The 26,041-nt window shown below is 42.4% G+C and overlaps 1 protein-coding gene across 5 annotated transcripts in view; it reads right to left on the bottom strand.

The window, feature by feature from the left end:
• Window positions 1-24,924, bottom strand: part of KDM4C (lysine demethylase 4C) — a 332,885-nt gene extending 307,961 nt beyond the window's left edge. For all 5 annotated transcript variants that reach the window (XM_079790592.1, XM_079790594.1, XM_079790590.1 and 2 more), the window contains exons 1-4: window positions 24,556-24,924; window positions 14,729-14,889; window positions 6,061-6,236; window positions 4,862-4,976 (exon numbers count right to left, since the gene is read on the bottom strand). In XM_079790592.1, coding sequence (XP_079646718.1) covers window positions 4,862-4,976; window positions 6,061-6,236; window positions 14,729-14,872 — 435 coding nt within the window. In that variant the 5' untranslated portion in view covers window positions 14,873-14,889; window positions 24,556-24,924. The remainder of the gene's footprint in view (window positions 1-4,861; window positions 4,977-6,060; window positions 6,237-14,728; window positions 14,890-24,555) is intronic.
• Window positions 24,925-26,041: the final 1,117 nt, after the last annotated feature.

Below are 26,041 nucleotides of genomic sequence, written 5' to 3'. Positions count from 1 at the left end.
TAAAGCCAAAACTAGAGACACCAAAATGATCATTAGTAGCAGAAAAAAATAAACTGTGATGCATCCATATAATAGAATAATATGCAGCAATGAAAATAAATGAACTACAGGTACATATGATATTAAAAAAGTTTAAAATAAGATATGACAGAAGGCAGATAGAAAAGTATAATGAATGATTATTCTAGTTATGTAAAATGTGGAAACAAGATATAATTAGGAGAAACCAAGATGGCGGCACAGGTAAATACCTGAACTTGCTGCCTCGCACAAACACTTCAAAACTACAACTAAAAGACAAAATGGACATCATCCAGAACCACAGGAAGGCTGGCTGAGTGGAAATTCTGCAACTAGAAGGGAAGAGAAAAGCACGCTGAGACTCACAGGAGCTGCAGAAGTAAAGTGCAGAGGTACGGAGACATGCGTGCGCGCAGAGAGGGCTGGCAACTGAGTACACTGCTGGCTTTTTCAATCCAGAGGGAGACACAAGTCCCGACTGCTCTGAACTCCAGTTCCAAGTGAGACTCTGGGGACCCAGATTCATATGGGGAGAAACTGGACTGTCTGGCAGTGGGCGGAACTTGAGGGCGGCTTTCTCACAGAGTTGCTTGCAGGGATTACCAAGGGACACTGAGACCCGGGGGCCTCTTAGGACAGGGCTGATGGGAAGCCATTGCTGTTTGCTCCACCCTGAGACTCCGCCCCATCTAAGCTGTGTGCAGAGGCTTTTGCATATGAATGGCCTGGTCCTTTGAAGTCTAAACTTACCTAACAAACTGCAGCTGAGACAGAGAGACCCAGAACATCCAAAAGAAGGCCCAAGGCCCCATAGCAGCTTGCATTGCTTCACAGCTGGGCCTCATCTGGGCACCTCCAAAACCCAAACAAAGAAGAGGAATCTGCAGATCTCTCTGTAGCTCCTGCTGGGTGCCCTCAGGCAGAGGCTAAATTAGCATATCCTTGGAGATCCAAGAGCCAGTGTACCTACCCAGTGGTCAGAGTGGGACCATCCAGATTACAACTCCTCATATCCATAAGGGACACACTCAGGGGGCAGACTCAGTGAGCACCAAAGCCCCACTGAAGCAAGTCTTGTCTCATAAGGGTGTCTCCAGCACAGAAGTTCTCCCAGCATAGACACAGCTGATCCTCACAGCCAATTGGCCTGGAGGTCAATTCCTCCCAGTGATACCAACAACAATCAAGGCTTAACTACAACAAGACTGTACACACAGACCACAAAGGAGTACACCAAGAGTGTCCATCTCAGGTAACTGGTGAGGCTGAGCCACTGGGTCCTATAGGACACCTAGCAAACAAAGCCACTCTGTCAACTCAGGGAAGCAGCCAAAATGCAGAGACAATGAAACAGGTCACAAATGAAAGAAATGGAGGAAAGCAAACTACTGGATATAGAGTTCAAAACCACAATTATAAAGTTTTTCAAGAATTTTCTAGAAAAGGCAAATAAATTTAGTGAGACCCTTGAGGATATGAAAAAGGACCAATTAGAAATTAAGCATACACTGACTGAAATAAAAAATAATACACAAAGATCCAACAGCAGACTAGAGGATCGCAAGAATCAAGTCAAAGATTTGAAATACAAAGAAGCAAATAACACCCAACTGGAAAAGCAAAAGGAAAAAAGAATCCAAAAATTAAGTGTAAGGAGCCTCTGGGACAACTTCAAGCGTACCAACATCCGAATTATGGGGGTGCCAAAAGAAGAGAGAGAGCAAGATACTGAAAACCTATTTGAAGAAATAATGATCAAAAACTTCCCCCACCTGGTGAAAGAAATAGGCTTACAAATCCAGGAAGCTCAGAGAACCCCAAACAAAAGGAATCCAAAGAGGACCACACCAAGACACATCATAATTAAAATGCCAAGAGCAAAAGACAAAGAGAGAATATTAAAAGCAGCAAGAGAAAAACAGTTAACCTACAAGGGAGCACCCATACGATTGTTAGCTGATTTCTCAACAGAAACTATGCAGGCCAGACGGGAGTGTCAAGAAATATTCAAAATGATGAATAACAAGAACATACAACCAAGATTACTCTACCCAGCAAAGCTATCATTCAGAATTGAAGGGCAGATAAAGAGCTTCACAGATAAGAAAAAGCTAAAGGAGTTCATCACCACCAAACCAGTATTATATGAAATGCTTAAAGGTATTCTTTAAGAAGAGGAAGAAGAAGAAAAAGGTAAACATAAAAATTATGAACAACAAATACATATCTATCAACAAGTGAATCTAAAAATCAAGTGAATAAAAAATCTGATGAACAGAATAATCTGGTGAATATAATAGAATCAGGGGCATAGAAAGGGAGTGGACTGACAATCCTCGGGGTCAAGGGTGTGGGGGGTGCTGGAAGAGACTGGACAAAAATCATACACCTATGAATGAGGACAGTGGGGGCGGGTAAGAGCATGGGGTGGGGTGGTAACGGGTGGAGGGGAGCTATGGGAGGAAAAAAGAGGAACTGTAATAATCTGAACAATAAAGATTTTTTTAAAATAATAAAATAAAAAAATAAAAGATATAATTAGCTGCATTTTTAAAGAAAAGGAAGTGATTACCAGAAAGTCTGAATAGCAATTATTCTTGGAGAAAAGGGGGAGAGTAGAATAAGTAAAGAGGGTGTATAGGTGCACTCTAGGATGTTGGTTAATGTTTTCCTTGATGTCAGTGATGACACATGGCATTCACCTTACAAAAACTCATGAAGCTCTAAGTTTATGTTTTGTTTTGTTTTTTATGTTTATTGCTTTCAGAGAGGAAGGGAAAGGGAGAGGGAGAGATAGAAACATCAATGATGAGTGAGAATCACTGATCATCTGCCTCCTACACACCCCCAACTGAGGACCAAGCCTACAACCTGAACAGGAATCAAACCGTGACTTCCTCGTTCATAGGTGGATGCTCAACCACTGAGCTACACTGGCTGGGCTCTAAGTTTATGTTTTATGCACTTTCCAGCTTGTTTTATATTTCAAAATGTAAATGGCTTAACAATACATAATAATTGACTCAAGCAAGGATCACCAACAAATGCAAATTCATCGGGTGAAAGGCTGTGTGTGGGGGGGATATTGATCTATTCTCTAAGTAACACTTGATCACTTACTGATTTAAGGGAATATGCTTGACTAGGTCCTTCAAATGGGGAAAAAATGTTTATAAATAACAATACTGGGATGATTAAGGATCTATGAATATAGTCTGTATAATAGATGATATTATATAAAGGTTCAATTGCTAATAACTAATAGACACATGTGAAATAATAAAGAGTTAACTGTCATGATGTCTGCAACTTACTTTCAAACTAGTGGCCCGGTGCATGAAATTCGTGCACGGGGGGAGAGGGTGTTCCTCAGCCTGGCCTGCACCCTCTCTAATCTGGGACCCCTCGAAGGATGTCCTACTGCCAATTTACAGGGATCGGGCCTAAACCAGCAGTTGGATATCCTTCTCGAAATCTGGGACTGCTGGCTCCTAACAGCTCACCTGCCTGCCTGCCTGCCTGATTGCCCCTAACCACTCTGCCTGCTGGCCTGCTCGCCCTCACTTCCCCTCCCCACTGGCCTGCTTACCCCCAACTGCCCCTCTGCTGGTCTGCTCACTGCAAACTCTCCCCCCCTCTGCTGTCCTGATCACCTCCAACTGACCCCCACTGATGGCCTGCTTGCCCCCACTGGCCCTCCTGATGGTCTGCTTACCCCCAACTGCCCTGCCCCCCCACCAGCCTGATCACCCACAACTGCTGTCCCATCCTGGCCTGATCACCCACAACTGCCCTCCCCTCTTGGCCTCTAACCGCCTCTACCTTGGCCCCGCCACCATGGCTTTGTCCAGAAGAACGTCTGGAAGGTTTCCCAGTCTAATTAGCATATTACCCTTTTATTAGTATAGATGTTACAGCAGAGAAACACACAGAGACAAGGACAAAGGGACAGATACATAAAGCAAATTGGCCAAATATTACAAACTGGTGAATCTAGGTAAAGGGTATTCAGGTGTTCATTGGATTACCTCAACTTTTTGCTAGGCGAGAAGTTTTTCAAAATAGACCAATGGAAAAAAGACAAAAGGTTACAAAAAAGGAAAGAATTCTTAAAAACAGAAATTACAAACTCCATTCAGAGGCAAAAAGGATTGGATTATTGTAGTGGATTACATGCTCCTGTAAAATAACTAGAAAGACTATAATAATAGACACTTTTTTAAAAATTCTGCCGAAACCAGTTTGGCTCAGTGGATAGAATGTCAGCCTGCGGACTGGAAGGTCCCGGGTTCGATTCCGGTCAAGGGCATGTACCTTGGTTGAGGGCACATCCCCAGTAGGGGGTGTGCAGGAGGCAGCTGATTGATGTTTCTCTCTCATCGATGTTTCTAACTCTCTATCCCTCTCTCTTCTTCTCTGTAAAAAATCAATAAAATATTTTTTTAAAAAAATAAAAATTCTTACAATTTGAGGAAAAACTTCTGGAAAAATGAACACATATTAAAATACTGCTTTTTGCCTTAATGTGGTATTATGACTATTTCCTGTTTTCCAAATATTTTCATGAGTGTTATTTTTTAAAAATTTGACACAATTTAAAGATTAGCCAGATAGCCACATACTATATTACTGTTGAATAACCAGGTATTTGTTCAATTAGCTGGCTTCTATTTGAAAATACCAGCTGCAGAAATCCTGTTGATATGTCTACTTACTCTTGACCTATTAGGAATTATGAATCACACAAAGCACAACAAATGACCACTCAACCACCTAAAGTGGTCACATAAGTAGCAACGTGACATGACCCTTTACAAAGCCCATTATAATATAAATATACCTCATCATATATGCTCCCATTAATGTCTGCACCATAGATAGGTGCCACAAAAGTTAAGTTCTTCCAGTACTTGCGCTCCAAATCTTCATAATCCAAGTATCTTGGAGTACAATATCTGGAAAAAGTCCATGAAAAAAGTACAAATTAGTAAGGCAATTTTAAGATTTTCCCCACCCATTTGCTTTATATCACTTTCTAAATAAAATTCTATCAAAATGAAAATACTTAGCTACTTATGATGTCAAATCTAAGAAGTAAATATGCATATCTACTTATCATAGATATCTGAATACTCTTAAATTTTCTAAATAATACTATGAAAAATTTGCATTTTTTACGAGTAAGGAAAATATTTTCCTGACAGTATCAACAATAGAAGCAGATAATTAGTCAAAAATTCATTATTTTAGCTTTTGAAATATTTCCTTAAATCTTGAACCAATTATACCTTATAGTCATCCCTCAGTATTCATGAGGGATTGGTTCCAGAATCTCCCCATGGATACCAAAATCTGTGAATGCTTAAGTCCCTCATATAAAATGGTATTGTATTTGTATAAAAGCTACCCACATCCTCCCATATACTTTAACTAATCTCTAGATTACTTATAATACCTAATACAATGAAAATGCTATGTAAATAGTTGTTATACTGCATTGTTTAGGGAATAATGACAAGAAAAAATATCTGTACATATTTAGTACAGCCACAACCATCTGGTGCCTAACTACACAATACATGTCAGCAACAACGTATCTTGTTTTTTAATCAATCTGCAGTTGGCAACTAACACAATAATGGTGGCCATTGAAGTCATTCAAGGATTTTCTTTTATGTATAATATTTATAATTACATCTTCTAATATGTATAATTTATCATTTAAGACTTAAACATTGTCACACAAAGAAGAAAATTTGCCTTACAAAGATGAATCATGAGTACAATCAAAAACTCATGACAACTAAAAGAAAAACCCATTTACAGATATTATGAATGAGATGGTAAAATGAGAAACAATTTTCTTAGCAACAAACTAAATGCAAGTAGGCAATCACATGAACAACAGAAATAGGTAAATTAGGACTGAAAGAGATTATGCAGGAAATTCGTTTTCATTACAAGCTCCATCTACTGGTTTCTGACCATGTCCAAGTATGTCTTTGAAAGAAATAAAAGCAGCAAATTGAACCCACTCACTTGCCACTGTTGGCCAGCTGCCTGAACTCCTTCACTGTCATGGCTTTTTTCTGGATATTATATTGAGTGAACAGTCCCGACTGCCCTGTGACCATCTGCTGAATTGGTGCTGGGATGAGCAAATTATCAATGTCATCATAGCACTGCCGTGGCTTCCACTCCTTAGGAGGAATCACCTAAAAATAAAATGAAATAAAATATTATCTTGAAAATATCCCAAGTAGCTATTTAGCTCGCATATTTCAACAGAATACAAGCGAAGAGTTTGTCAGCATTTCTAACAAATGTGTAAAAGAATCGTGAAGATTTATATTAAGGGAAATGCTCACATTCTCCCAAGTATTCGCCTTACTGACAATGATTCTTTTACACAGTAAAATTTATTGAGTACTCACTATACCAAATACTGTACTTATATTAACTTCATTTCTTAGTTGATACTATTAACCTCTCAATTTTATTTTATTTTTTTAAATATATTTTTATTTATTTCAGAGAGGAAGGGAAAGTAAGAGAGAGAAACATTAATGACATGAGAGAATCACTGATCAGCTGCCTTTTGCACACCCCCTACTGGGAATTAAGCCCGCAACCCAGATATGTGTTCTGACCTGGAATCGAAACCTGACCTCTTGGTTCATGGTTGAAGCTCAACCACTGAGACATGCCGGCTGGGCTCAATTTTAAACTTTAAAATTAAGAGACAGAACTAGATCAACCAAAGGACTCGTATGCATGCATATAAGCCTAACCAATGGACACAGACAACGGGGGGGGGGGGGGGGGGGGGGTGAGGGCATGAGGGGGGGATGGGGGGGGTAATGGGGGAATAAGGACACATATGTAATACCGTAATCAATAAAGAACTTTTAAAAAAAGAGAGACAGAACTAAAATAACTTCTAAAGTTTAGGTACTATTTAGGAACTAATGAGAAAAATAAGTAAATATTTATTCAGTCAATATATATGTTGATTTTTTACTTGTCTGAAAATGACTGACTACAATGGCTAAGTCAGTCATGCTGCCAATTTACCTCCAAAGCTTTGTTTACCACACCAGAAATATCTCTTCTCTTGACATAAAGAAAAAAGACAATGAGCCAAGTCAGTAAGGCTCAGTGGTTGAGCATCGACCCATGAACCAGGATGTCCCCAGTTGATTCCTGGTCAGAGCACATGCTAGGGTTTCCGGCTTAATCCCGATCCCCAGTAGGGGGTGTGCAGGAGGCAGCCAATCGATGTTTCTCTCTCATCTATCCCTCCCCTCTCCTCTCTAAAATCAATTTTTGTTAAAAAATTAAAGGGGAAAAAAAGACAGTGAGCCCTGGCCAGTGTGGCTCAGTTGCTTGAGCATCATCCCATGCACACTTCAATTCCCGGTCAGGGTACATACCCAGGTTACAGTTCCATCCTCAGTAGGGGGCATGCAGGAGGCAGGCAATCCATGCTTCTTTCTCACATAGATGTCTCTCTCTTTCTCCCTCTCCTTTCCTCTCTCTCTAAAAATCAATTTAAAAATCTTTAAAAAAAAAAAGAAATGTGCACTCATCAATAGTATATTTTAAATACCTCTCATGCAATATGACAAAAAGCAGAGTAGTATACTAGTAAATATTTAACAACCAGCTTACTGGGAAAGTGCGGGAAACCTTGACTTGTAGCTTTTGCCTATTTCCATGGTAACCACTCCAACCATGGACACTTTGAGATTACCAACATGACTCACTGGAGTAGGAAAAAGATGTGAACTATCAATTCCTATGTGCCTACAGGAGGTAGCTCAGCTCACCACTCTTTTCCCATAGTATTCAAACACTTCATTACAAATAATGGAATGAGTAAGCACTAAGACCACAAATACATATCCATATGATTAAAAATTAGAAGGGACAAAATTATGAAGTCATTATTTATAGCTAGAATTTATCTACCTTTTTAAAATATATTTTACTGATTTTTTTACAGAGAGGAAGGGAGAGGGATAGAGAGTTAGAAACATCAATGAGAGAGAAACATCAATCAGCTGCCTCCTGCACACACCTACTGGGGATGTGCCTGCAACCAAGGTAAATGCCCTTGACCGGAATCGAATCTGGGACCCTTCAGTATGCAGGCTGATGCTCTATCCACTGAGCCAAACCAGTTAGGGCAAATTTATCTACCTTTAAAAGTTGTTTTAATTTTTTAAGACAAACATTTTAAAAAATTAATTACGAAACAGTACACATACAGAAAATATATCATTCCAAATATGTAGTTCTGTAAATTATTATAAAGCAAACATCAGAATTAATACTACACTTACAAATTAGGACTAGGATGAAAGTTAGAGTTAAGGTTAGCATACGGTTAGTGTCAAAGTTAGAATTCAGGTTAGGTATAGGTTTATGTTTAGAGTTAGTGTTAGAGGTTAGGGTAGGTTTTGGGTTAGGATTAGGACTAATACAGTTAGGTTTACTAGTAGGTATAGAGTTGAGTTTAGAGGTGAGGCTAGGGATTGGGTTAGGATTAGGGATAGGTCTATGGTTAGTGCTAGGGTTATGGTTATGCTTAGGTTTAGGGTTAAATTTAGAATTTAAATGTTAGGGCTATGTTTAAGATTAAGTTTAGTGTTAGATTAGGGTTGTTGTTGCTTTTTTCTTAAAACCTTTTTATTATGGTAAATACATGTTACATAAAAATTACCATCTTATCTGTTTTTAAATGTACCATTCAGTGATATTAAGTACTTCATATTGTGTGCAACTATCACCATCATCCATATCCAGAACTCTATCTTGCAAAACAGCAACTCTATACCCTCTAAATACCATGTTTGATTTAAAGTTTATTTTGTTTATTTAGAGGGGATTAGGGTTACTTTTAAAGTTAGGTTTAGGTTTAGAATTAGGATTAAGGTTAGGGGTAGGTTTAGGTTTAGGGTTTGTGTTAGGTTGTTACCATTAGGCTTAAGGATAAAGTTAGGACTAAGGTTAGAAAGTTAGTGTTAGGGTTAGGATTAGAGTTAAGTTAAAAGCTACAATCGGTTAAGATTGGGGTTACTGTTAGAAGTTAGGTTAGAGTTTGGGATAGGGAAAGAGTTAGGGTTAGAATTAGATATAGAGTGATAGGTTAGGTTAGGGTTTGGGTTATGGATAGGCATAGATTCAGTTAGTGTTAGTGCTAGGGTTAAGGTTAAGGTTTGAAAGCTAAGGTTAGGTTTATGATTAGTGTTAGGTTTAGTATTAGGGTTAGGTTTAAAGAAAAAACAAATTAAAAAAACATAGATTTATTCAGGCTCCTGTTTGAAAATAAATATATCTACAAACAAAATTATTGTTATAGCCTACACCAGGTGGCTCAGTTGGTTGGACTGTCATCCATGTACCAAAAAGATTGTGGGTTTGATCTCTGGTTGGGCTGCATACAGGAGGCAACTGATCACTGTCTCTCTCTCTTTCTCTCTCTCTCTCTCTCTCTCTCTCTCTCTCTCTCAAATCAATTAAAAAACATAACCTCAAGTGAGTATTTTTTTAAATTATATCAATTTTTCTTTTCAAAAGTTAGAGGAGCAAGAAATACAATAAATTTACCAAAATCTAGCTATTGTAAATATTAAGTGCATGCATTAATTTACTTTTGACTAAGTGTTCAGACAGAACTTTAAAAATTCATAAATTCAGGCCTATAGCAAAAATCTTATTTTGGGACTGTAATTTTATTTTATTTCTTTTCTTTCAATTTTATTTTGTATTGGTTTCAGGTGAAGACCTTAGTGGTTAGACAATCATATACTTTACATCATGGTCCCCTGAGTATTTCCAGCACCCCAACTGGCACCATAGTTATCACAATATTATTGACTATATATCCTATGCCTTACTAACTTACCCATGACTATTTTGTAACTACCAATTTGTGCTTCTATGGGATGTAATTTAAAACTTTAACACAGGAAATGGAAGCATAATACACTGAGGATTATAAAAGATTGCAATGTTAAACCTTTACATTTAATTAATCTAAATGAAGGAAACCCATTCCTCCTAAAGTTTACCTTCCTGATTATATCAAATTTTAAAAATATATTTTATATCACCATTTTCCCAACCCCAGCCTATGCCCAACACCCCATTTAAAATTTTTTTAAATATATTTTTATTGATTTCAGAGAGGGAAAGAAAGAGATAGAAACATCAATGAGAAGAGAGAATCATTGATTGGCTGCCTCCTGCATGCCCCTCACCAGGGATCAAGCCCACAACCCAGGCATGTGCCCTTGAGTGGAATTGAACCTGGCTGACGCTCTATCCACTGAGCCAAACCAGCTAGGGCCCCATTTGAAATTTTTCAACCAAAATCTATATTTGTACTACTTATCTTTTAATACTAGAGGCGGTGCACGAAATTCATACACGGGAGGGAGTCCTTCAGCCCGGCCTGCGCCCTCTTGCAATATGGGAGCCCTCGGGGGATGTCCACCTGCTGGCTTAGGCCTGCTCCCCACAGGGATTGGGCCTAAGCCAGCAGTCAGACATCCCTCTTGCAGTCTGGGACCCCTCACTCCTTACCGCTCAGCTCACTGAGGCTCCTGCCACCGCCGCTATGCTCGCCAGCTGTGAGCCAGGCTTCTGGTTGAGCAGCGCACCGGCTGTGGGAGCACAATGACCACCAGGGGGCAGCTCCTGAGTTGAGCGTCTGCCCCCTGGTGGTCAGTGTGCATCAAAGCAACTGGAATCCAGAGGGAAGGAGGGGGATGGGAAGAGATTAACCAAAGAAGTTATATGCACATATGCATAATCCATGGACACAGTCAATAGTGTGGTGAAGGCCCAGTGATGGGCAACCTTTTGAGCTTGGTGTGTCAAACTTTGCCAAAAAACTGAGCATAACTTGGGTAGTGTGTCACTTTGAGGAAAAAACATTATTTCGCAAATGTTTCATCCTCAGGAGCAGCAAATGTTTCATCCTCGGCATGCGGCCGCCTTAGCGGCCGCGTGTCATCAGAAATGGCTATGCGTGTCAGTGCTGACACGCGTGTCATAGGTTCGCCATCACTGGCCTAGAGGAAGGAAGCGAAGGGGTGTCAATGAGGGGAAAAGGGGACATCTGTAATACTTTCAACAATAAAGAAAAATTAAAAAATAAAATCCTATATAATAAAAGCCTAATATGCAAATCGACCAAACGGTAGAACGACCAGTCTCTATGATGTGCACTGACCACCACGGGGCAGATGCTCAACGCAGGAGCTGCCCCCAGGTTGCAGGCCCTAGGCCAGCCAAGGCGGGTGCCAACGGCCCCCTCCCCCCCGCCCCGATCGCCCAGGTCATCACCCCACAGATCGGCCCTGATAGCCGGCCAGGCCTAGGGACCCTACCCATGCACAAACTTCATGTACCGGGCTTCTAGTACAAATATAAAAGATGTTGCTAAAATAAAAACTAAGACAGACTGTAACCTGAGACCAAAGTCATTTCTTGAGAAACTGAGGAACTACTCAACCATCGTCCTCAAATCATAAATCAAACCAATTCATTAATGGTGCATTAATGAAGACTCTCATGGGTGGCTCTGTTCCCCAGGGCTAGCCCTCAAAGAAAACTACCAACATTAATAGCTTTGATTTTTGCAATCTGATTTGATTTGATGCAGTTTTATACATTTATTTGCTGCAAGTTCCAGAAAAAAAGAGGGAAACTAGGTAAAACTGAATTTATGTGACTTGATAGAGATGGCAAAGATGACTAAAAACAAACAGTTCACTGTATTCCTAATTAAGTAAAAGGAAATCTTCACAAGCTGAATAAATGAATATCTCCAACTTGCTCAATGAGTCTCACTTTTCAAAAAAGTCTGGACCCAGGTGTGTTTTGTTCAACATTCAGAAAGTTAATTGTAGTTCTCATTAACTTCATTCTGATCCATAATGCCAAAGGTGGCACAGGTGCACTCCGTGCCTGACAGTCCCTTGTGAGGGCAGTTGCTGCTTCCTCTTCTCATGTTACTAAGCATGCCTGCCACCCTACCACAGGACAATCACTAATCTCTATGGAACACAAGACTATGTATGTTTTCAAGAAACAAAAGGGGGAGAACAGGACAAAGGGCTGCACTCAGAGCCCAGAGAAGAGGACAGTCACCCTCAACTCCCCTCTACCGCAACAAAGCCCAAGTTCTTGACAACTCACTGCGAGTTTATGGTAAATTGTGTTTGTCAAATGATTCTGAAACGATAACACTCTCTTTAACTGAGAATGACTATTCTCCCACAAAATAATCTGGAAGTATTGAGGTTCTAAAAATGGGATCTTTAAAAGAGCTGAGCCAATAAAGTGGTTAAACTAAAGATCACTCATCTGAGAAATTCATCATAAACCTTTACTTTCTCTTTGTTTTATCTTCCTTTTTTTAACATTTTTTAAAATATATTTTTATTGATTTCAGACAGGAAGGGAGAGGGATAGGGAAATAGAAACATCAATGATGAGAGAGAATCATTGATCGGCTGCCTCCTGCATGCCCCCTATTGGGGGGATCGAGCCCGCAACCCCAGCATGTGCCCTTGGCCAGAATCAAACCTGGTAGCCTTTAGTCCACAGGCCGACTCTCTATCCACTGAGCCAAACTGGTCAGGGCTTATCTTCCCTTTTTTATCTCTCACCCACTCCTAATAACTTTTCACTCAATTTCCACAAATTTTAAAACTGTCCTAGGAGGGCCCTGAACCATACAAAACAGAATGAGAGACTTCAGGGGATGGATGCTTGAACAGCCCATGAACTGGGTTATAAGCAGCAGCAGCCACGCACAGTAGGACTAGAACACTGACCCCTGCAGTTCTAAAGTTGTCTCTTCAGCTACTGTCTGCTCTCGATGCTCCTGGACCTTCCTGAAGAGATGGGGATTCCAAGGAGAACCCGAAACCCATTCACAGTCGAGAGGGCTCTGCCAGAGCTCAGGAATTTATGTAGTGATGCTGCCAAGTCCACAAAAACCCAGATTATGAACTTAACCTTTAGAAAAATAATGAAATGAAATAGTTGCAATAAAATATATTCTTCTGAGAGGAATGTTTAAATTGAAATAGATTTCCAGTATGGAAGGGACACACAGTCCATCTCAAGTTGAAATCAAAAAGCAGTCTCTCTTTCAAAGTTCTAACTTTGGGTCTATAGGTTCAAACCTGCAATGCAGTCCTCAGAGCCTTCATGACCACTTCTCTGACTCTGAGCAAATCACAATTACCCCTGAGAGTACTCCCTGCTGCGGCTCCAACTCCCCCAACAAAGTCATTCTTCCCATAAGAGCCACTGGGATCTTTTCAAGATAATATCACAAAATAACAAATCATCAAATAAATAGTCATCATGTCCTCCTCTCCTCTGCTTTAAGTTGTCAATGCTTCCCGCTGCACTTACTATGGCCAGACAAGCCCAAAACCACTTGACCCCTTCCAGGACTCTCACCTTTTACCATTCTCTTCCTTTCCTCACTGAGCCCCAACTCCACACACCCCCTTCCTATTCATTCTATACATGAAGCTCAAGTCAACCTCCAGGCCTCTGGACTTCTATTCCTTCTGCCCCACATCATGAAAGGTTGGTTTCTTTACAGCCTTTAGGTCTCTGCTTGAATGTCTTTATCTCACCACCTTGAGATGCTACCACCAGAATATAAGCTCCATGAAGGCAGTAACTTGATCTGCTCTGTCCCCCACCTCCTCCCACATATGGTATAGTGCCTGGTATCTAGTATGCAATCTCTATCCTTTGTGAACAAATAACTGAAAACAAAATAAAATAGGCAAATCCATAAGAGAAAGAAAGTAGATTAGTGCCTAGGAATGGGTACATAGCAGAGAATAGAGAGTGACTGCTGATTGGTACAGTTTCTTTTGGGGGTGAAGAAAAGCTTTGGAATTATATATGGGTATGACTAATGATGTTCTGTGAATATACAAAATACCACTGAATTACATACTTTAAATGAGTGAATTGTATAGTGTATCAATTATAACTCAATAAATCTGTTTAAAAAATTTTAGGAGTAGGATATTTTTTTAATATGTTTTTATTGATTTCAGAGAGTAAAGGAAAGGGAGAGATAGAAACATCAATGATGAGAGGGAATCATTGATCGACTGCCTCCTGCACACCCCCTACTGGGGATCGAACCCGCAACCCAGGCATATGCCCTTGACTGGAATCGAACCCGCGACCCTTCAGTCTGTAGGTCGGTCGACGCTCTATCCACTGAGCCAAGCTGGCTAGGGCATGTTATTTTTTTCTTTATATAAAAGAAAGACAGAAAGAAAAATATAGAATGAAAAAAGAAAAGGGACAGAGGGAAGAATAGGAGGAGGGAGGGAGGGGAGTTAATAACTGTCCTCTATGGGAAACTGATGAAAGCCATGAATAACACTTCTAAAACTCATATATCAATCTCTGTGGTTTCTATGAACTGCTTTTGGTTTAAAAAACAAACAAAAACCCTAGAACACAACATAGTATAAAGAGTTAAAAAATATATATTCTTTGAAAAAAAAATGCTCCATATGGATTAACAAGAACAAAGATTTTACAAATATCTTCCTTTGGAAGAAACCATTTCCCACATCATGAAGACTAAGAGCATAACAGAAAGGCCAAGTGATCGTTCTGGTTTAAAGGATCTGAGGAGAATCACCTTTGCAAGACCCGCTCGGTGGGCTCCCTTAGACTCCATGTATGCGAGGTATTTGTTGAACTCCCTGAACTCCTCCATGGAAGGTCTGAAGGTCATGATCTTACAGCTGGGATTCAGCCGACTCTCCGACTCAGCCACCTCCATGATGGCTGGGATGGCCTCTGCAGAGAAGAGGACACGGTCATCAGCAATGAATTATTGCTAAGGTTAAGGTTGGTGACCATTTCTCCCAAATGGCATGTAAGCTCCCAGCAGCATGTCTTTTAGTTACTTACCAATTCCTTCTACCACCCTATTGTTCCCTCATCTCTCTCTAGACTGCTGTGGGGGGGGAGAAACAAAAAAATGCCTCTCCTCCTTCCCTTACTTTTCCTACCCACCTCCCTTCACACTTATACAGGTACACATGGCCAAATCCATGAGCTGCAGGATGAAAGTCTCACCCCTGTACAGGATACACAGAATCATTTAGATCAGTCTCTTGTGTAACTATCATGGCCTTGTCCACCACCACAGCCTGCATTATACTTTAGGCTCCAACAGAACTCATGGATTTGTGCTTCTCTAAACAAGTATGGCTTTCTCTGCCTTTGCCCAAATTATTCCCTCCCATTGAAGCATCCTTTACCTGTTTCCTTACCTGGCAAACTCCTGCCCACTGTCAAGATTCCCAGTGCTCTGGAGCAGGCCTAAACAAACCATCTGTGTATTTCAACCTCCCCCTCTGCATTCCTCTTACAGCAGTTACCTGTCCCAATGTCTGTCACTTCCAACCACACAATAAACGCTAAGCTCCTTAAGGAAAAGGCAGGCTCTCCATCTCTTTAAACCCTGATATCCAGTCTGGGATCCAGCCTGGCCCATAATATCTGCTACAATACTACTTGCTAACTGAATGAAGGAAGAAATGCCAAAATGTTATTACTTATATAAAACGATACCAAATGCAGGAAAAAAGAAAGCATTGGTCCCAAACACAGGAAAGTCACTTAGAAAACAGGTTCATGTGACTGGTAAAGAATAAAAATATAAATATCTGAGCAGTGAGAAAGGGGAAACAGCCCCCAGATTACCTTTGTAGAAACATTTGTTACAGGGAAAGCAGCCCTACTTTTCCCGTGGCCCAAAAATAGGAGTGGCCTGCATATTTCTCTAGGCAGAAGAAGGAGCCACTGAAGAAGGAAATGCAAATCCAGACCAGGGATTACACCTGCAACCTTGGTGTATCAAGACAGCATTCTAACCAACAGAGCGCTACCTTGGCAGGGCGTAAAAATCATTTTTAAAACATACAAACTTGAGGTATCTAATTAGGAAAGACTCTTATGAAAGGGCTACAAAAATAAATTCTGAACAGTTTTCAATGAATACTTTCTTTAAAAAAACTTAATTCTTCATTAATTCCAATTTTTAGGAAAATTACACAAAAATTTGGGTCCAGAGAGGACCGGGAAAAAAAAATGTAATCAATGCTAACTAATAATTCTAAATGAATAGAAAAAAGGATTGTTCTCCTATTACTCTGAATAATGCATAAACCTAATTTGTTTCCTAAATTCCTATTAGTATGCAATATAATTGGTAAGGACACCCACACAAAACAACGCAAGAAAGCCATTTCAATAGTTTCAAAAACTTGCATTTCACATGATTGTGTGTTGCCCCTAAAAGCTTGCTGGTCTTGGACTGTCTCTCTCCAGAGGCCTGGGAAGGAAGAAACACTTTCCGGTACCTGAAAGAGCTACCTGAGTCTCCCAGGTCCTCATGCTCTGGCCCACCTCACCTGCCACATTGCCCACCACATACCTCTGCAACCCATGGGCATCCACCCCAGGCAGGCTGCCTGGCCAGCCACACTGAACCACCCGTGTACCCAGGGATTCTCTGGCACCAAGGGTGGAACCACATCACCATCAGATCTCCAGAGAGGTAACATGTAAGCTTAACTAAACCATTTAGGGCTATCAGGAAATTACCCATTCTTACTTTCAAGTATAAAAAACAAGGCCCAGCCCTAGCCAGTTTGGTTCAGTGGATAGAGGGTCAGCCTGCGAACCAAGGGTCTCAGGTTCAATTCCGGTCAAGGGCATGTACCTTGATTGCAGGCTTCTCCCTAGCCTGGGCCCTGGTCAGGGCTCGTGCAGGAGGCAAGCAATCGATGTGTTTCTCTCACATCCATATTTCTCTCCGTCTTTCCCTCTCTCTTCCACTCTCCCTAAAAATCAATGGGAAAATATCCTCAGATGAGGATTAACAAAAAAATTTTTTAATTAAATAAGTAAATAAAAAACGAGGCCCAAAATTTGAAATATTTGGCAATTTAGTATGCAAACTTTTTGAAATTATTCCTAAAGATTCACAATCGCATATGAGGTATCAGCTATACTTAAAAAAAAAAAAGTTGGAAAACAGTAGCCACAACAATCTGCTGGTCCTTGTTTGTTTCATTATTAACGAATGCAAAGAATATTACTTTAAAGAATTATGATAATTTGCACAACTTTGACAACTACCTGTCCAAAAGACCAGCTTGAGGGAGAGGGGTTTGCTATATTTTTATCCTGTATGCAATATTTGGCACAGTACCTTGCACAGGTATTTGCTGATAATTTATTCTCTTTAATCTTGATACCAATACAGGGCTTCCTTGACATGCAAACAAATCCAAAAGTATTTTCAATGTTTACTAGATGACTTTAATTTTCCTCAAAATCTCAGGTATTTAAGCAAATTATAATAAATACAATCATTATACAAACACAAAGAAAAATCATAATCTGTTACCTAATGCTTCTCAATGACCATAAAATATGGTTTTAATAAATGCAAGACCAAACCCTCACCAATGTCCACAAAAACAAACTATTTAGGCCATGTTTTGTTTGTTTGGTTCATAATGCTTCTATTTTCCTCATCTTTCACTGTATGTTTCTTTCAATTTTGTTTCTGAATCACACTAAAACTAGATATTTTCCAAACTTAACAGAAAGATATCGCCTAATTCATCCAAAACCCTCTCCATCCCTTAAACTCATGCCATATGGATGACCTTAATAATGAATATTAAAACTTTCCAAATTATCAAGTAATGGGCAACCATAAGTGAACATTCATTATCAACAATCTTGAGCAGGGCAGAGAGAAAGGAAATCCTCAGCAAAAAAGATGAGAAACAAGGCTTGGTAAGCTTTTATAACTTAGACAGGAAAGAGAAAAAAATCAGGCTAGGAGCAAAAAGATGAATCATAATGTGAAATGTACATCCCACCTGGACAGGAGTCTCCAAAACACAGGCAATAGAAACCTGGGTTTTAGCCAACATTTTAATAAAGGTGTTATTTTGCCTATTTGCAAATACAGTATAGGATATTTGTATTTTCAACTGAGCCTTTCCTATTATAATGCAATGTTTATTCTCAAAAAAATGTAATAAAGGAAAATTTCAAATTACTATTAATCCCACCACCAAGTTAAGATTCCAGTGTATATTTTCTAAACATGCACATTTATAAACACGCTTAAACACAATTGGGAGCATACATTGTATACAATTTTGTATATTGCTTTATTTTCATTAAACATAGAAGGTTTGGGCTTATCTAATGTTTTTAAATATTTTTGTAAGTTATGAATATCACAGCGCAGTGTTCAGTTAAAATACATACTTGAGTTCTTTCTAATATTTAGCTACCAAAATAGATGATAAAAGATCAATATTTCAAGATGGGACCAAACAGCACCACACCTTCTGCTAAGTGAACAAATGAAAACCATAGCTCTAGGGCTCAGCTCCAGTGATCCATTGAACTGTGACACCCTTACCCAGCCAGGCTCCTTAATTCACACATTCGCAAATACTTACTGGTTTGCCTTGATCCTCTTGTTTTCATTTTAGGAATGTCCTTTTGTTTGTAACAAATTGAGAAAACAAAACTAATGAGTGGCCAGCCTTAAAACTCCGTGACTGACCACACACCTGTAATGAGCTCAGCCAAGCAGGGTGAAAGAGTGAGTACTAGCTATTAGTGGCCCAAAGAAGCCTAGAAGACCTAAGGGAGAGCCAGGTTTAGATTTTTCTAACCCTCCTTTGAGAACAGGCTGGAACTTATCAGCAGAAGGAACTTTCTTTTAATGGGGAAGGGAGTGGTATTATCCTCGTACTTCCCATCAGAAAAGACTGAGATATAGCCATTGTGTTTCAAAGAAGGAGGAGGGGCTAGTAGAAATGAGGCATTGTCCTTATATTGTCTTAGAGCTATGCTGTGCAAACTCAGTCTGTAGTCCTACCCAATTTAGTGGATTATATCTACATTTTTATATGTAATACAGAACAAAATCGAAAATATAAGAGTACAACACAGCTGGCAAAGTATTGTTTTATGAAATCTTTGCTTCAATTTTATATGTGTATATGTGTGTTGGGTCAGAATGGGTAAAATGTATTTTCTACAGTGTGCTCTGATTTTAATTTCCTTAATTTTTTTCATATATGTAAAATCATTAATTTGTACAACAAGTGCTTTTTGAGTAACTACAGTGTAGTGCTGGTGAGACAATGGTGTGTTGGTGTGATATCCTATCTAATAAAGAGGGAATATGCTAATTGACCATCACTCCGTCACGAAGATGGTTGCACCCACAGCTGAGGCCAAGTTCCCTTAAGGAGCCTTAACAAGCAATCAGCAGGGACCTGAGGCTACGCCCTCCTCCACCCCCGTGGGGCTTGACAGGGGACCTCAGGCTGTGCCCCCAGCCCTGGCTTCATGCTGGGGGACCTCAGGAGACGCCTCCTGCCTTGGCACCAGGCCAGGGGACTGAGGCCACGCCCACGCCCCGCGGGGCTGGACAGGGGACCTCAAGGTGCACTTCCCGTCCTGGTGCTGGGCTAGGGGACCTCAGGCTGCTCCCCCCACCCCAGTGCCAGGCCGGGGACCTCAGGCCACACCCCCCACCCAGCGGGGCTTGATGGGGGACCTCAAGGTGCACCCCCAGTGCTGTGTTGGGGGAACTCAGGCCGCACCTCCCGCCCAGAGGAGCTTGACGGGGGACCTGAGTCTACGCCCCCCTGCCAGTGGGGCTTGACGGGGGACCTGAGGCTGCGCCCCCCTCTCAGTGCTGGGTCGGGGGACCTGAGGCTGTGTCCCCCCCGCCCCGCCTGGTGGGCCTTTTGGGGGACCTCAGGCCATGCCCCCAACCTGGCGGGGCTTGACGGGGGACCTCAAGGCACATCCCCCGCCCCATCTGGGGGATCTCAGGCCACGCCCCTCATCCTGGCACAGGCCAGGGGACCTGAGGCTATGCCCCCTGTCCAGCAGGGCTTGACAAGGGTGGGACTGGGCGGGTCTGGATCTAGCCCCATGGGGGCGGGGGGGCAGCCGGGTCTGGGTCTCATGTGATTTTGAGGCACATGTGGGTGGGTGGGGACTTGACTATGGGCCCCCCCTTTTAATGTGCACGAATTTCATGCACCAGGCCACTAGTAAGTAAATAAAAGTACTTGATCTCTACCTTTATAGAATTCTTACACTTATGAGCAAACAATAGAATAATCACATAAATACTGCTAAGTGTTATGGAAGGAAAAGCTTAGGAAATTAAGATATTCACTAGGGAAGCTGACTTAGATCAGGGAAGAGATGGAGTGACAGGTCAGGATTCTCTGAGGAAGTACATTAAGCAGAGACCAGAATGATGTAAGAAAAGGAATTAAGTGGGAAGGAAAATCTGCCTGGCAGCAAATAGCAAAGGCCTGTACAGTATGAGGAAAAGAAAAGCCAGTGGGCAGAGAGGAAAAGTAGACCACCTAGAAAAGGCTTTCGGGGAGCATGGGATAGGAGGCAATAACATGGGAATTTCAAATGTCCTCAGGACAATGAGAAAGATCTGATTTACATTCTAAAAGCTCACTGAATAGAACAGAGAAAGGAAGGAGACTGCAGAAGGTACTGAGATGTTGGCAGGTGGAGACTAGCGGACTGATCTGATATATATTTAGGAAGCAGGCATGACAAAATTTGGTGATAGTTTGGCTGTGAAGGCTGAGGAACCATTAGGTGTCTGTGATAACTCCTGGTTACTCTAGTGGGCAATGAAATGGGATGAGATGCATGAGAAACCCCAGAGAAGCAGAGCTGAGATGAAAGATGTTCAACTTGTTTTATTTGTTTTTTGTGGGGTTTTTTTACATAATTTTTAAATATATTTTTATTGATTTCAGAGAGGAAGGAAAAGGGAGAGAGAGATGGAAACACCAATGATAAGAGAGAATCATTGGCCTAACCAGTTTGGCTCAGTGGATAGAGCATCAGCCTGCAGACTGAAGGGTCCCAGGTTCGATTCCAGTCAAGGGCATGTACCTTGGTTGGGGGCACACCCCCAGTAGGGAATATGCAGGAGGCAGCTGATCGATGTTTCTCTCTCATCGATGTTTCTAACTCTCTATCCCTCTCCCTTCCTCTCTGTAAAAAAATCAATAAAATATATTTTTTTTAAAAGAGAGAGAATCATTGATCGGCTGCCTCCTGCATGCCTCACACTGGGGATCCAGCCCACAACCCAGGCATGTGCCTTGACCTCCTGGTTCATAGGTCGACGCTTAACCACTGAGCCACTCAGGCTGGGCTGGGGTTCAACTTGTTAAGAGTTAACATGTAGAGATGCCAAATTAGTAACTGGAACTGAATGGAGATATTAAAAAAAAAAAAAAAAAAGGAAGTCAACACCAAAATGGTTTGATGAAACATTATTCTGCTCCATAAATATTTGCCACAGTAAAGTATCGTACAAACCTATCAGAATCTAGAATAAATTTTAAAGATTCAAAGGAGCAGCAGTTCATAAATATCACAGTAGCTAAAACCACTGAGTATCTGAAAATATAGAGCTACAGTGTAACTAAACATTCACATTCAATATACTCCTCTTTCATGAAATGGTAGGGAATCACTTGACTACTATGTTCACTGCTGTATGTTCTACATTTAAAATTTGAGGAAATGTACCCAATACTAGGCAGAATAAACCACCCAGCAAAAGTAAGACAAAAAGAAAATATAGCAAACAATTGTGCAAGGAAAAACTCAGTAGTACCATAAAACATACAAATATACTAGTAAGAATGTTTCTCAGGGGGGGAAGGGAAATGAATTATTTAGCACATGCTTAGTTCTCAAACCTTAATAGTATCAGATGAAAGATTCTGTTCCTTAAGAATCAGCTCAATTTCAATACCAGAAATCCCATCCCTAGGTAACCAATGGGTAAGTATCCTCACTGTTCCCTAGAAGTCCCTACATATGACAGAGTCAAAATTTAATAAAAGCTTTACATTAAAGCTATAGTCAAATCTTATCTAGTTTATTAAAACAAAACAGGTTAGAAAGAAATTTACAAAAATGAAAATGTCAATTACTGCTGATTTTTCTTTTTCCTCTAAATTCTCCTGTTTCCAGATTTTCTTTTGTTTTGTTTTTAATATATATTTTATTGATTTTTTTACACAGAATAAGGGAGAGGGATAGAGAGTGAGAAACATCGATGAGAGAGAATCATCGATCAGCTGCCTCCTGCACACCTCCTACTGAGGATGTGCCCACAACCCAGGTACATGCCCTTGACCAGAATCGAACCTGGGACCTTTCGGTCCACAGGCCGACGCTCTATCGACTGAGCCAAACCAGTTAGGGCTCTTTTGTTTTTAAATGATTAGTTATTTTTAATTTGGGGATTTTTTTAATATGTTTTTGTTGATTTCAGAGAGAAGAAAGGAGAGAGATAGAGAGATAGAAACATCAATGAGAAATATCTATCAGCTGCCTCCTGCACAACTCCTACCAGGGACTGAGCCTGCAACCTGGACATGTGGGCATGTGCCCTGACCGGAAATTGAACCAGTTACCTTCTGGTTCATGGGTTGATGCTCAACCACTGAACCACTACAACTAGACTAAAATACATATATTTTAACTTTAGAAAAGCAACGGATTAAAGCCTGTTAATGTGAAACAAACCTCCAATTTAAATTGCATTCATAGGGGGGATAGATGGCGATGGACATAGACTTGACTTGGGGTGGTGAACACACAATCCAGTGTACAGATGTGTTGTGGAATTGTGCACCAGAAACCTGTATAATTTTATTTTGTTTATCAGTGTCACCCCAATAAATTCAATAAAAAGGGAGAAAAATTAAAAAGTAAATTGCATTCAATTACCAAGTTCGTGGGGTCCTGTAAAGATTATGTGCAAACTTTACATAACACCCTAAATTGGGAAAAAGAGGGCCTAAAAACTCTAAACCCCCACGTAATACATTCCTAAACAAAGTGGGAGGTGAGGGTGGAAGGGAACTGGCAAGGAGGGAGAACTAGAGTAATGATCTTAAAAGATAACAGAGCCCTAGCTGGTTTGGGTCAGTGGGTAGAGCGTCAACCTGCGGACTGAAGGGTCTCAAGTTCAATTCCCGTCAAGGGCACATGCCCAGGTTGTAGACTTGATCCCCAGTAGGGGACATGCAGGAGGCAGCTAATCAATGATTCTCTCTCATCATTGATGTTTCTATCTCTTTCTCCCTTCCTCTCTGAAATCAACAAAGATATTTTTTTTTTAAAAAAGAGAGAGAACCGAGTGCTACAAAGTAAAAATGAACCTTTAAGAATTAAAGCCACTACTTTTCAAGCACTACACTTCCAAGTTAAATTAGTAACCGTTGCCATAGAAACAGTGAAGCAGAGTTTCCCGAGATTAAAAATAAAATTTAAAAAATACTGCAAATTCAAGTGGATGAAATAGGGCAAAGTTTGGTCCGATCCTAGGTGAACAGAGCCAACCAGAAACTTTCCCCGAGATAAGGGTGGGCCAACTGCAACTTCCAACCTACATCTCCCAAGCAGTGCTTCAAATACCACCTCGCGTGGTGATTTACCAAGTGCTAAAAAAAAGTTTGCCCTCCCTTCTTCCGGAGGAGGAACCAGACAAAACCCCTCCCAGCCATCGCACACAAGGAACGCCGACCCGTGCAGACGTGCGCGGTGCAACTCAGGAGCAGACGGCCTCCGAGTTCACCCGGAAAGCATCCGCATGGAGCCCTGCGGGTTTCATTGGCGGAGCCCCGAATAAAAACCCAGACTCGAGCTCAGAGCCCCAGCCTGCCTGGCCTGGCTCCCCCCTCCACCCCAAGCCACGTCCCGTGCCGGGCATTCCACGCGACCCGATACAACTCCTATTTAGTAAGCGCCCACTGTCTACACCGCATCCTGGTCTCGGGCACTGCAGAAATGGCCCCGTGCCGGGAAAACCCAAAGGACAACCGCGGGGGCTGAGGAGGTACCCCAGAGCCAGGCTAGCTGCCTGCGACAGGGTGCTCCGGGGAGGAGCCCCATCCTCACCCCGCGGCGGTGACAGTCCCAATGAAGAGGTGGCCCCGAGAGGCGCAGCAGGCCCTGCTTCCCCGAGTCCGCCGCGGACCCAGCTGAAAGGGGAACCGAAAGGAGTTGGCATCTCTGGACCACCCGCGCGCTCCTCTGCCCCAAGGAGCGCGACCCCCGACTCCGGCCCCCGGCAGAACACCCAGCGCCGCACCGAACCCCCGAGAGGGCCGGAGCGGGCTGTCACTGGCCCCCGCCTCCCTCCCCAGCGACCACGGCCGGACGCTCTCTCCCCAGCTTGACAGTCCCGGCGGCCGCGGACCGAGCGTCCAAGACCCGGCGTCTCCACTCGCCCGGACGCCGGCAACCCCTGCTGCCCCGCGCGGAGGGGGGCAGTGCCGGGAAGGTCGCCCGGGCCCTCCCCTGCCACCCCCATCCCCGGGACTCCGGAAAAGCGGTTACCTGGCGCGCGGGTGGGGTGAGGACACGGCCCGGAGGAGGAACAGGAGAAGGAAGACGGTGGCCTCCGGCCCAGAGAGATTTGGGAAATTTTGGGAGACTTGTTCCGCACTGGGTGACAGCTGCTCGCTGCGCACGCGCACCCGACTCAGGCGCCGATCCCTCCGCCGCTCCGCACCCTCCCGAGGAGGAGACGGAGGCCGCGGGCAAGGCGCGCGCACGGCGCTAGCCCGCTGCTCCTGCGCGAGGGCGCGGGCGCGCGCGCGTCACGTGACCGCCGGGGCCCTTCGTCACGTGAACTTCCAGAAAGCTTAAAGGTGCCCAGCTTCTTCTTACTTTGGGATTAATCTTCCTCGCTGTTCTTAGTCTGTGTTCGCTGTAACCTCTCTTGTCCTCATGTGCACTTTTTCCCAGAGGGAGAGACCCTGGAGCAGGAGGAAGGAACAGGTGCACAGAACCTTGCCCGGAAGCGCGGGCGGCGTTCCCGCAGGGGTGCACCTGGGGGCCCACGCGCCGCACGTCGTCCTGGGCCCCGACGCGGGCCTATGGCGGCCCCCGCCGCGCGGACGTCAGAGTGGCGTTGCCATGGGTGGGGCCTCAATGCCCAGGGGATTTTAGCCTTTGTCGTGTGCCCGGGGCATCTAATTCTCAACCACCAGGGGAGATCCCAAGTGGTTGAAGGGTGTCCACCTGCTAACTTTTTCACAAATAATCCAAGCTAGAGGCCGCGTTATTGGCCTAAGGGAGCGAAACTCCTGTATTTTAGGCAACTACGGGAGTAGGTTAAGCCCTGCGTAGGTGTGCACTTGAGCTGGAGACACCAGAGGGTGGTCCCAGTAGGAATATGGGCTGGGGGGTGGGCGGGGGGGTCTCCAAAAAGCTAGGGATGACAGCAGTTTGGCCTGAATTGTAGTAACAGGAAGTGCAGGTGCCTCCGACCCCGAGAACGTCCTTAAATTAGCTTTGCCACAACTTGTTGCTTCAGCTCTGTAACTCCGCCTTGCAAGGTGTCCTAAGGAAACCACACAGACCTTACGCATTTGTTTGTACTGGCAAGAACAGATGGCTGAGCACCAGATGTTTCACAAAACTGAAACTATTTTTTTTTTTTTTATCTTCGACAAGAGTTCCCAGCTGTGTCTGATGTGGAGTTTCCCGTAACATCTTCTCTGCTAAGAAAGATTGGGTAGATCGTTACACTACTGAACACACACTTGGGCTATCGAATATGCTGGATTTTCCTATTACAATTCATTGGTCTCTGCTTTTTTAAATACCTCAAATCCACTTACCTCGCCCTTGAAGTCTTTTCTCGCTGGGAGGAGCATTTCAAGGACAAATTAAATGTGGTTAAGTAAGACTAGTGGGATTATTGGACCACTACATTTCTTTAGTTATTAAATTATAAACAAGACTTAAACTGTACACGTCTGAAACTTGCCTGACATGTACACTCACCTGGGAATTTCCCAAATGTGTATACTATGAT

The sequence above is a fragment of the Cnephaeus nilssonii genome, assembly GCF_951640355.1.
Source record: "Cnephaeus nilssonii genome assembly, chromosome: 14".
Taxonomy (NCBI): domain Eukaryota; kingdom Metazoa; phylum Chordata; class Mammalia; order Chiroptera; family Vespertilionidae; genus Cnephaeus; species Cnephaeus nilssonii.
The sequence above is the reverse complement of the archived record's forward strand: the minus strand, read 5'-3'. Positions and strand labels throughout refer to the sequence as shown.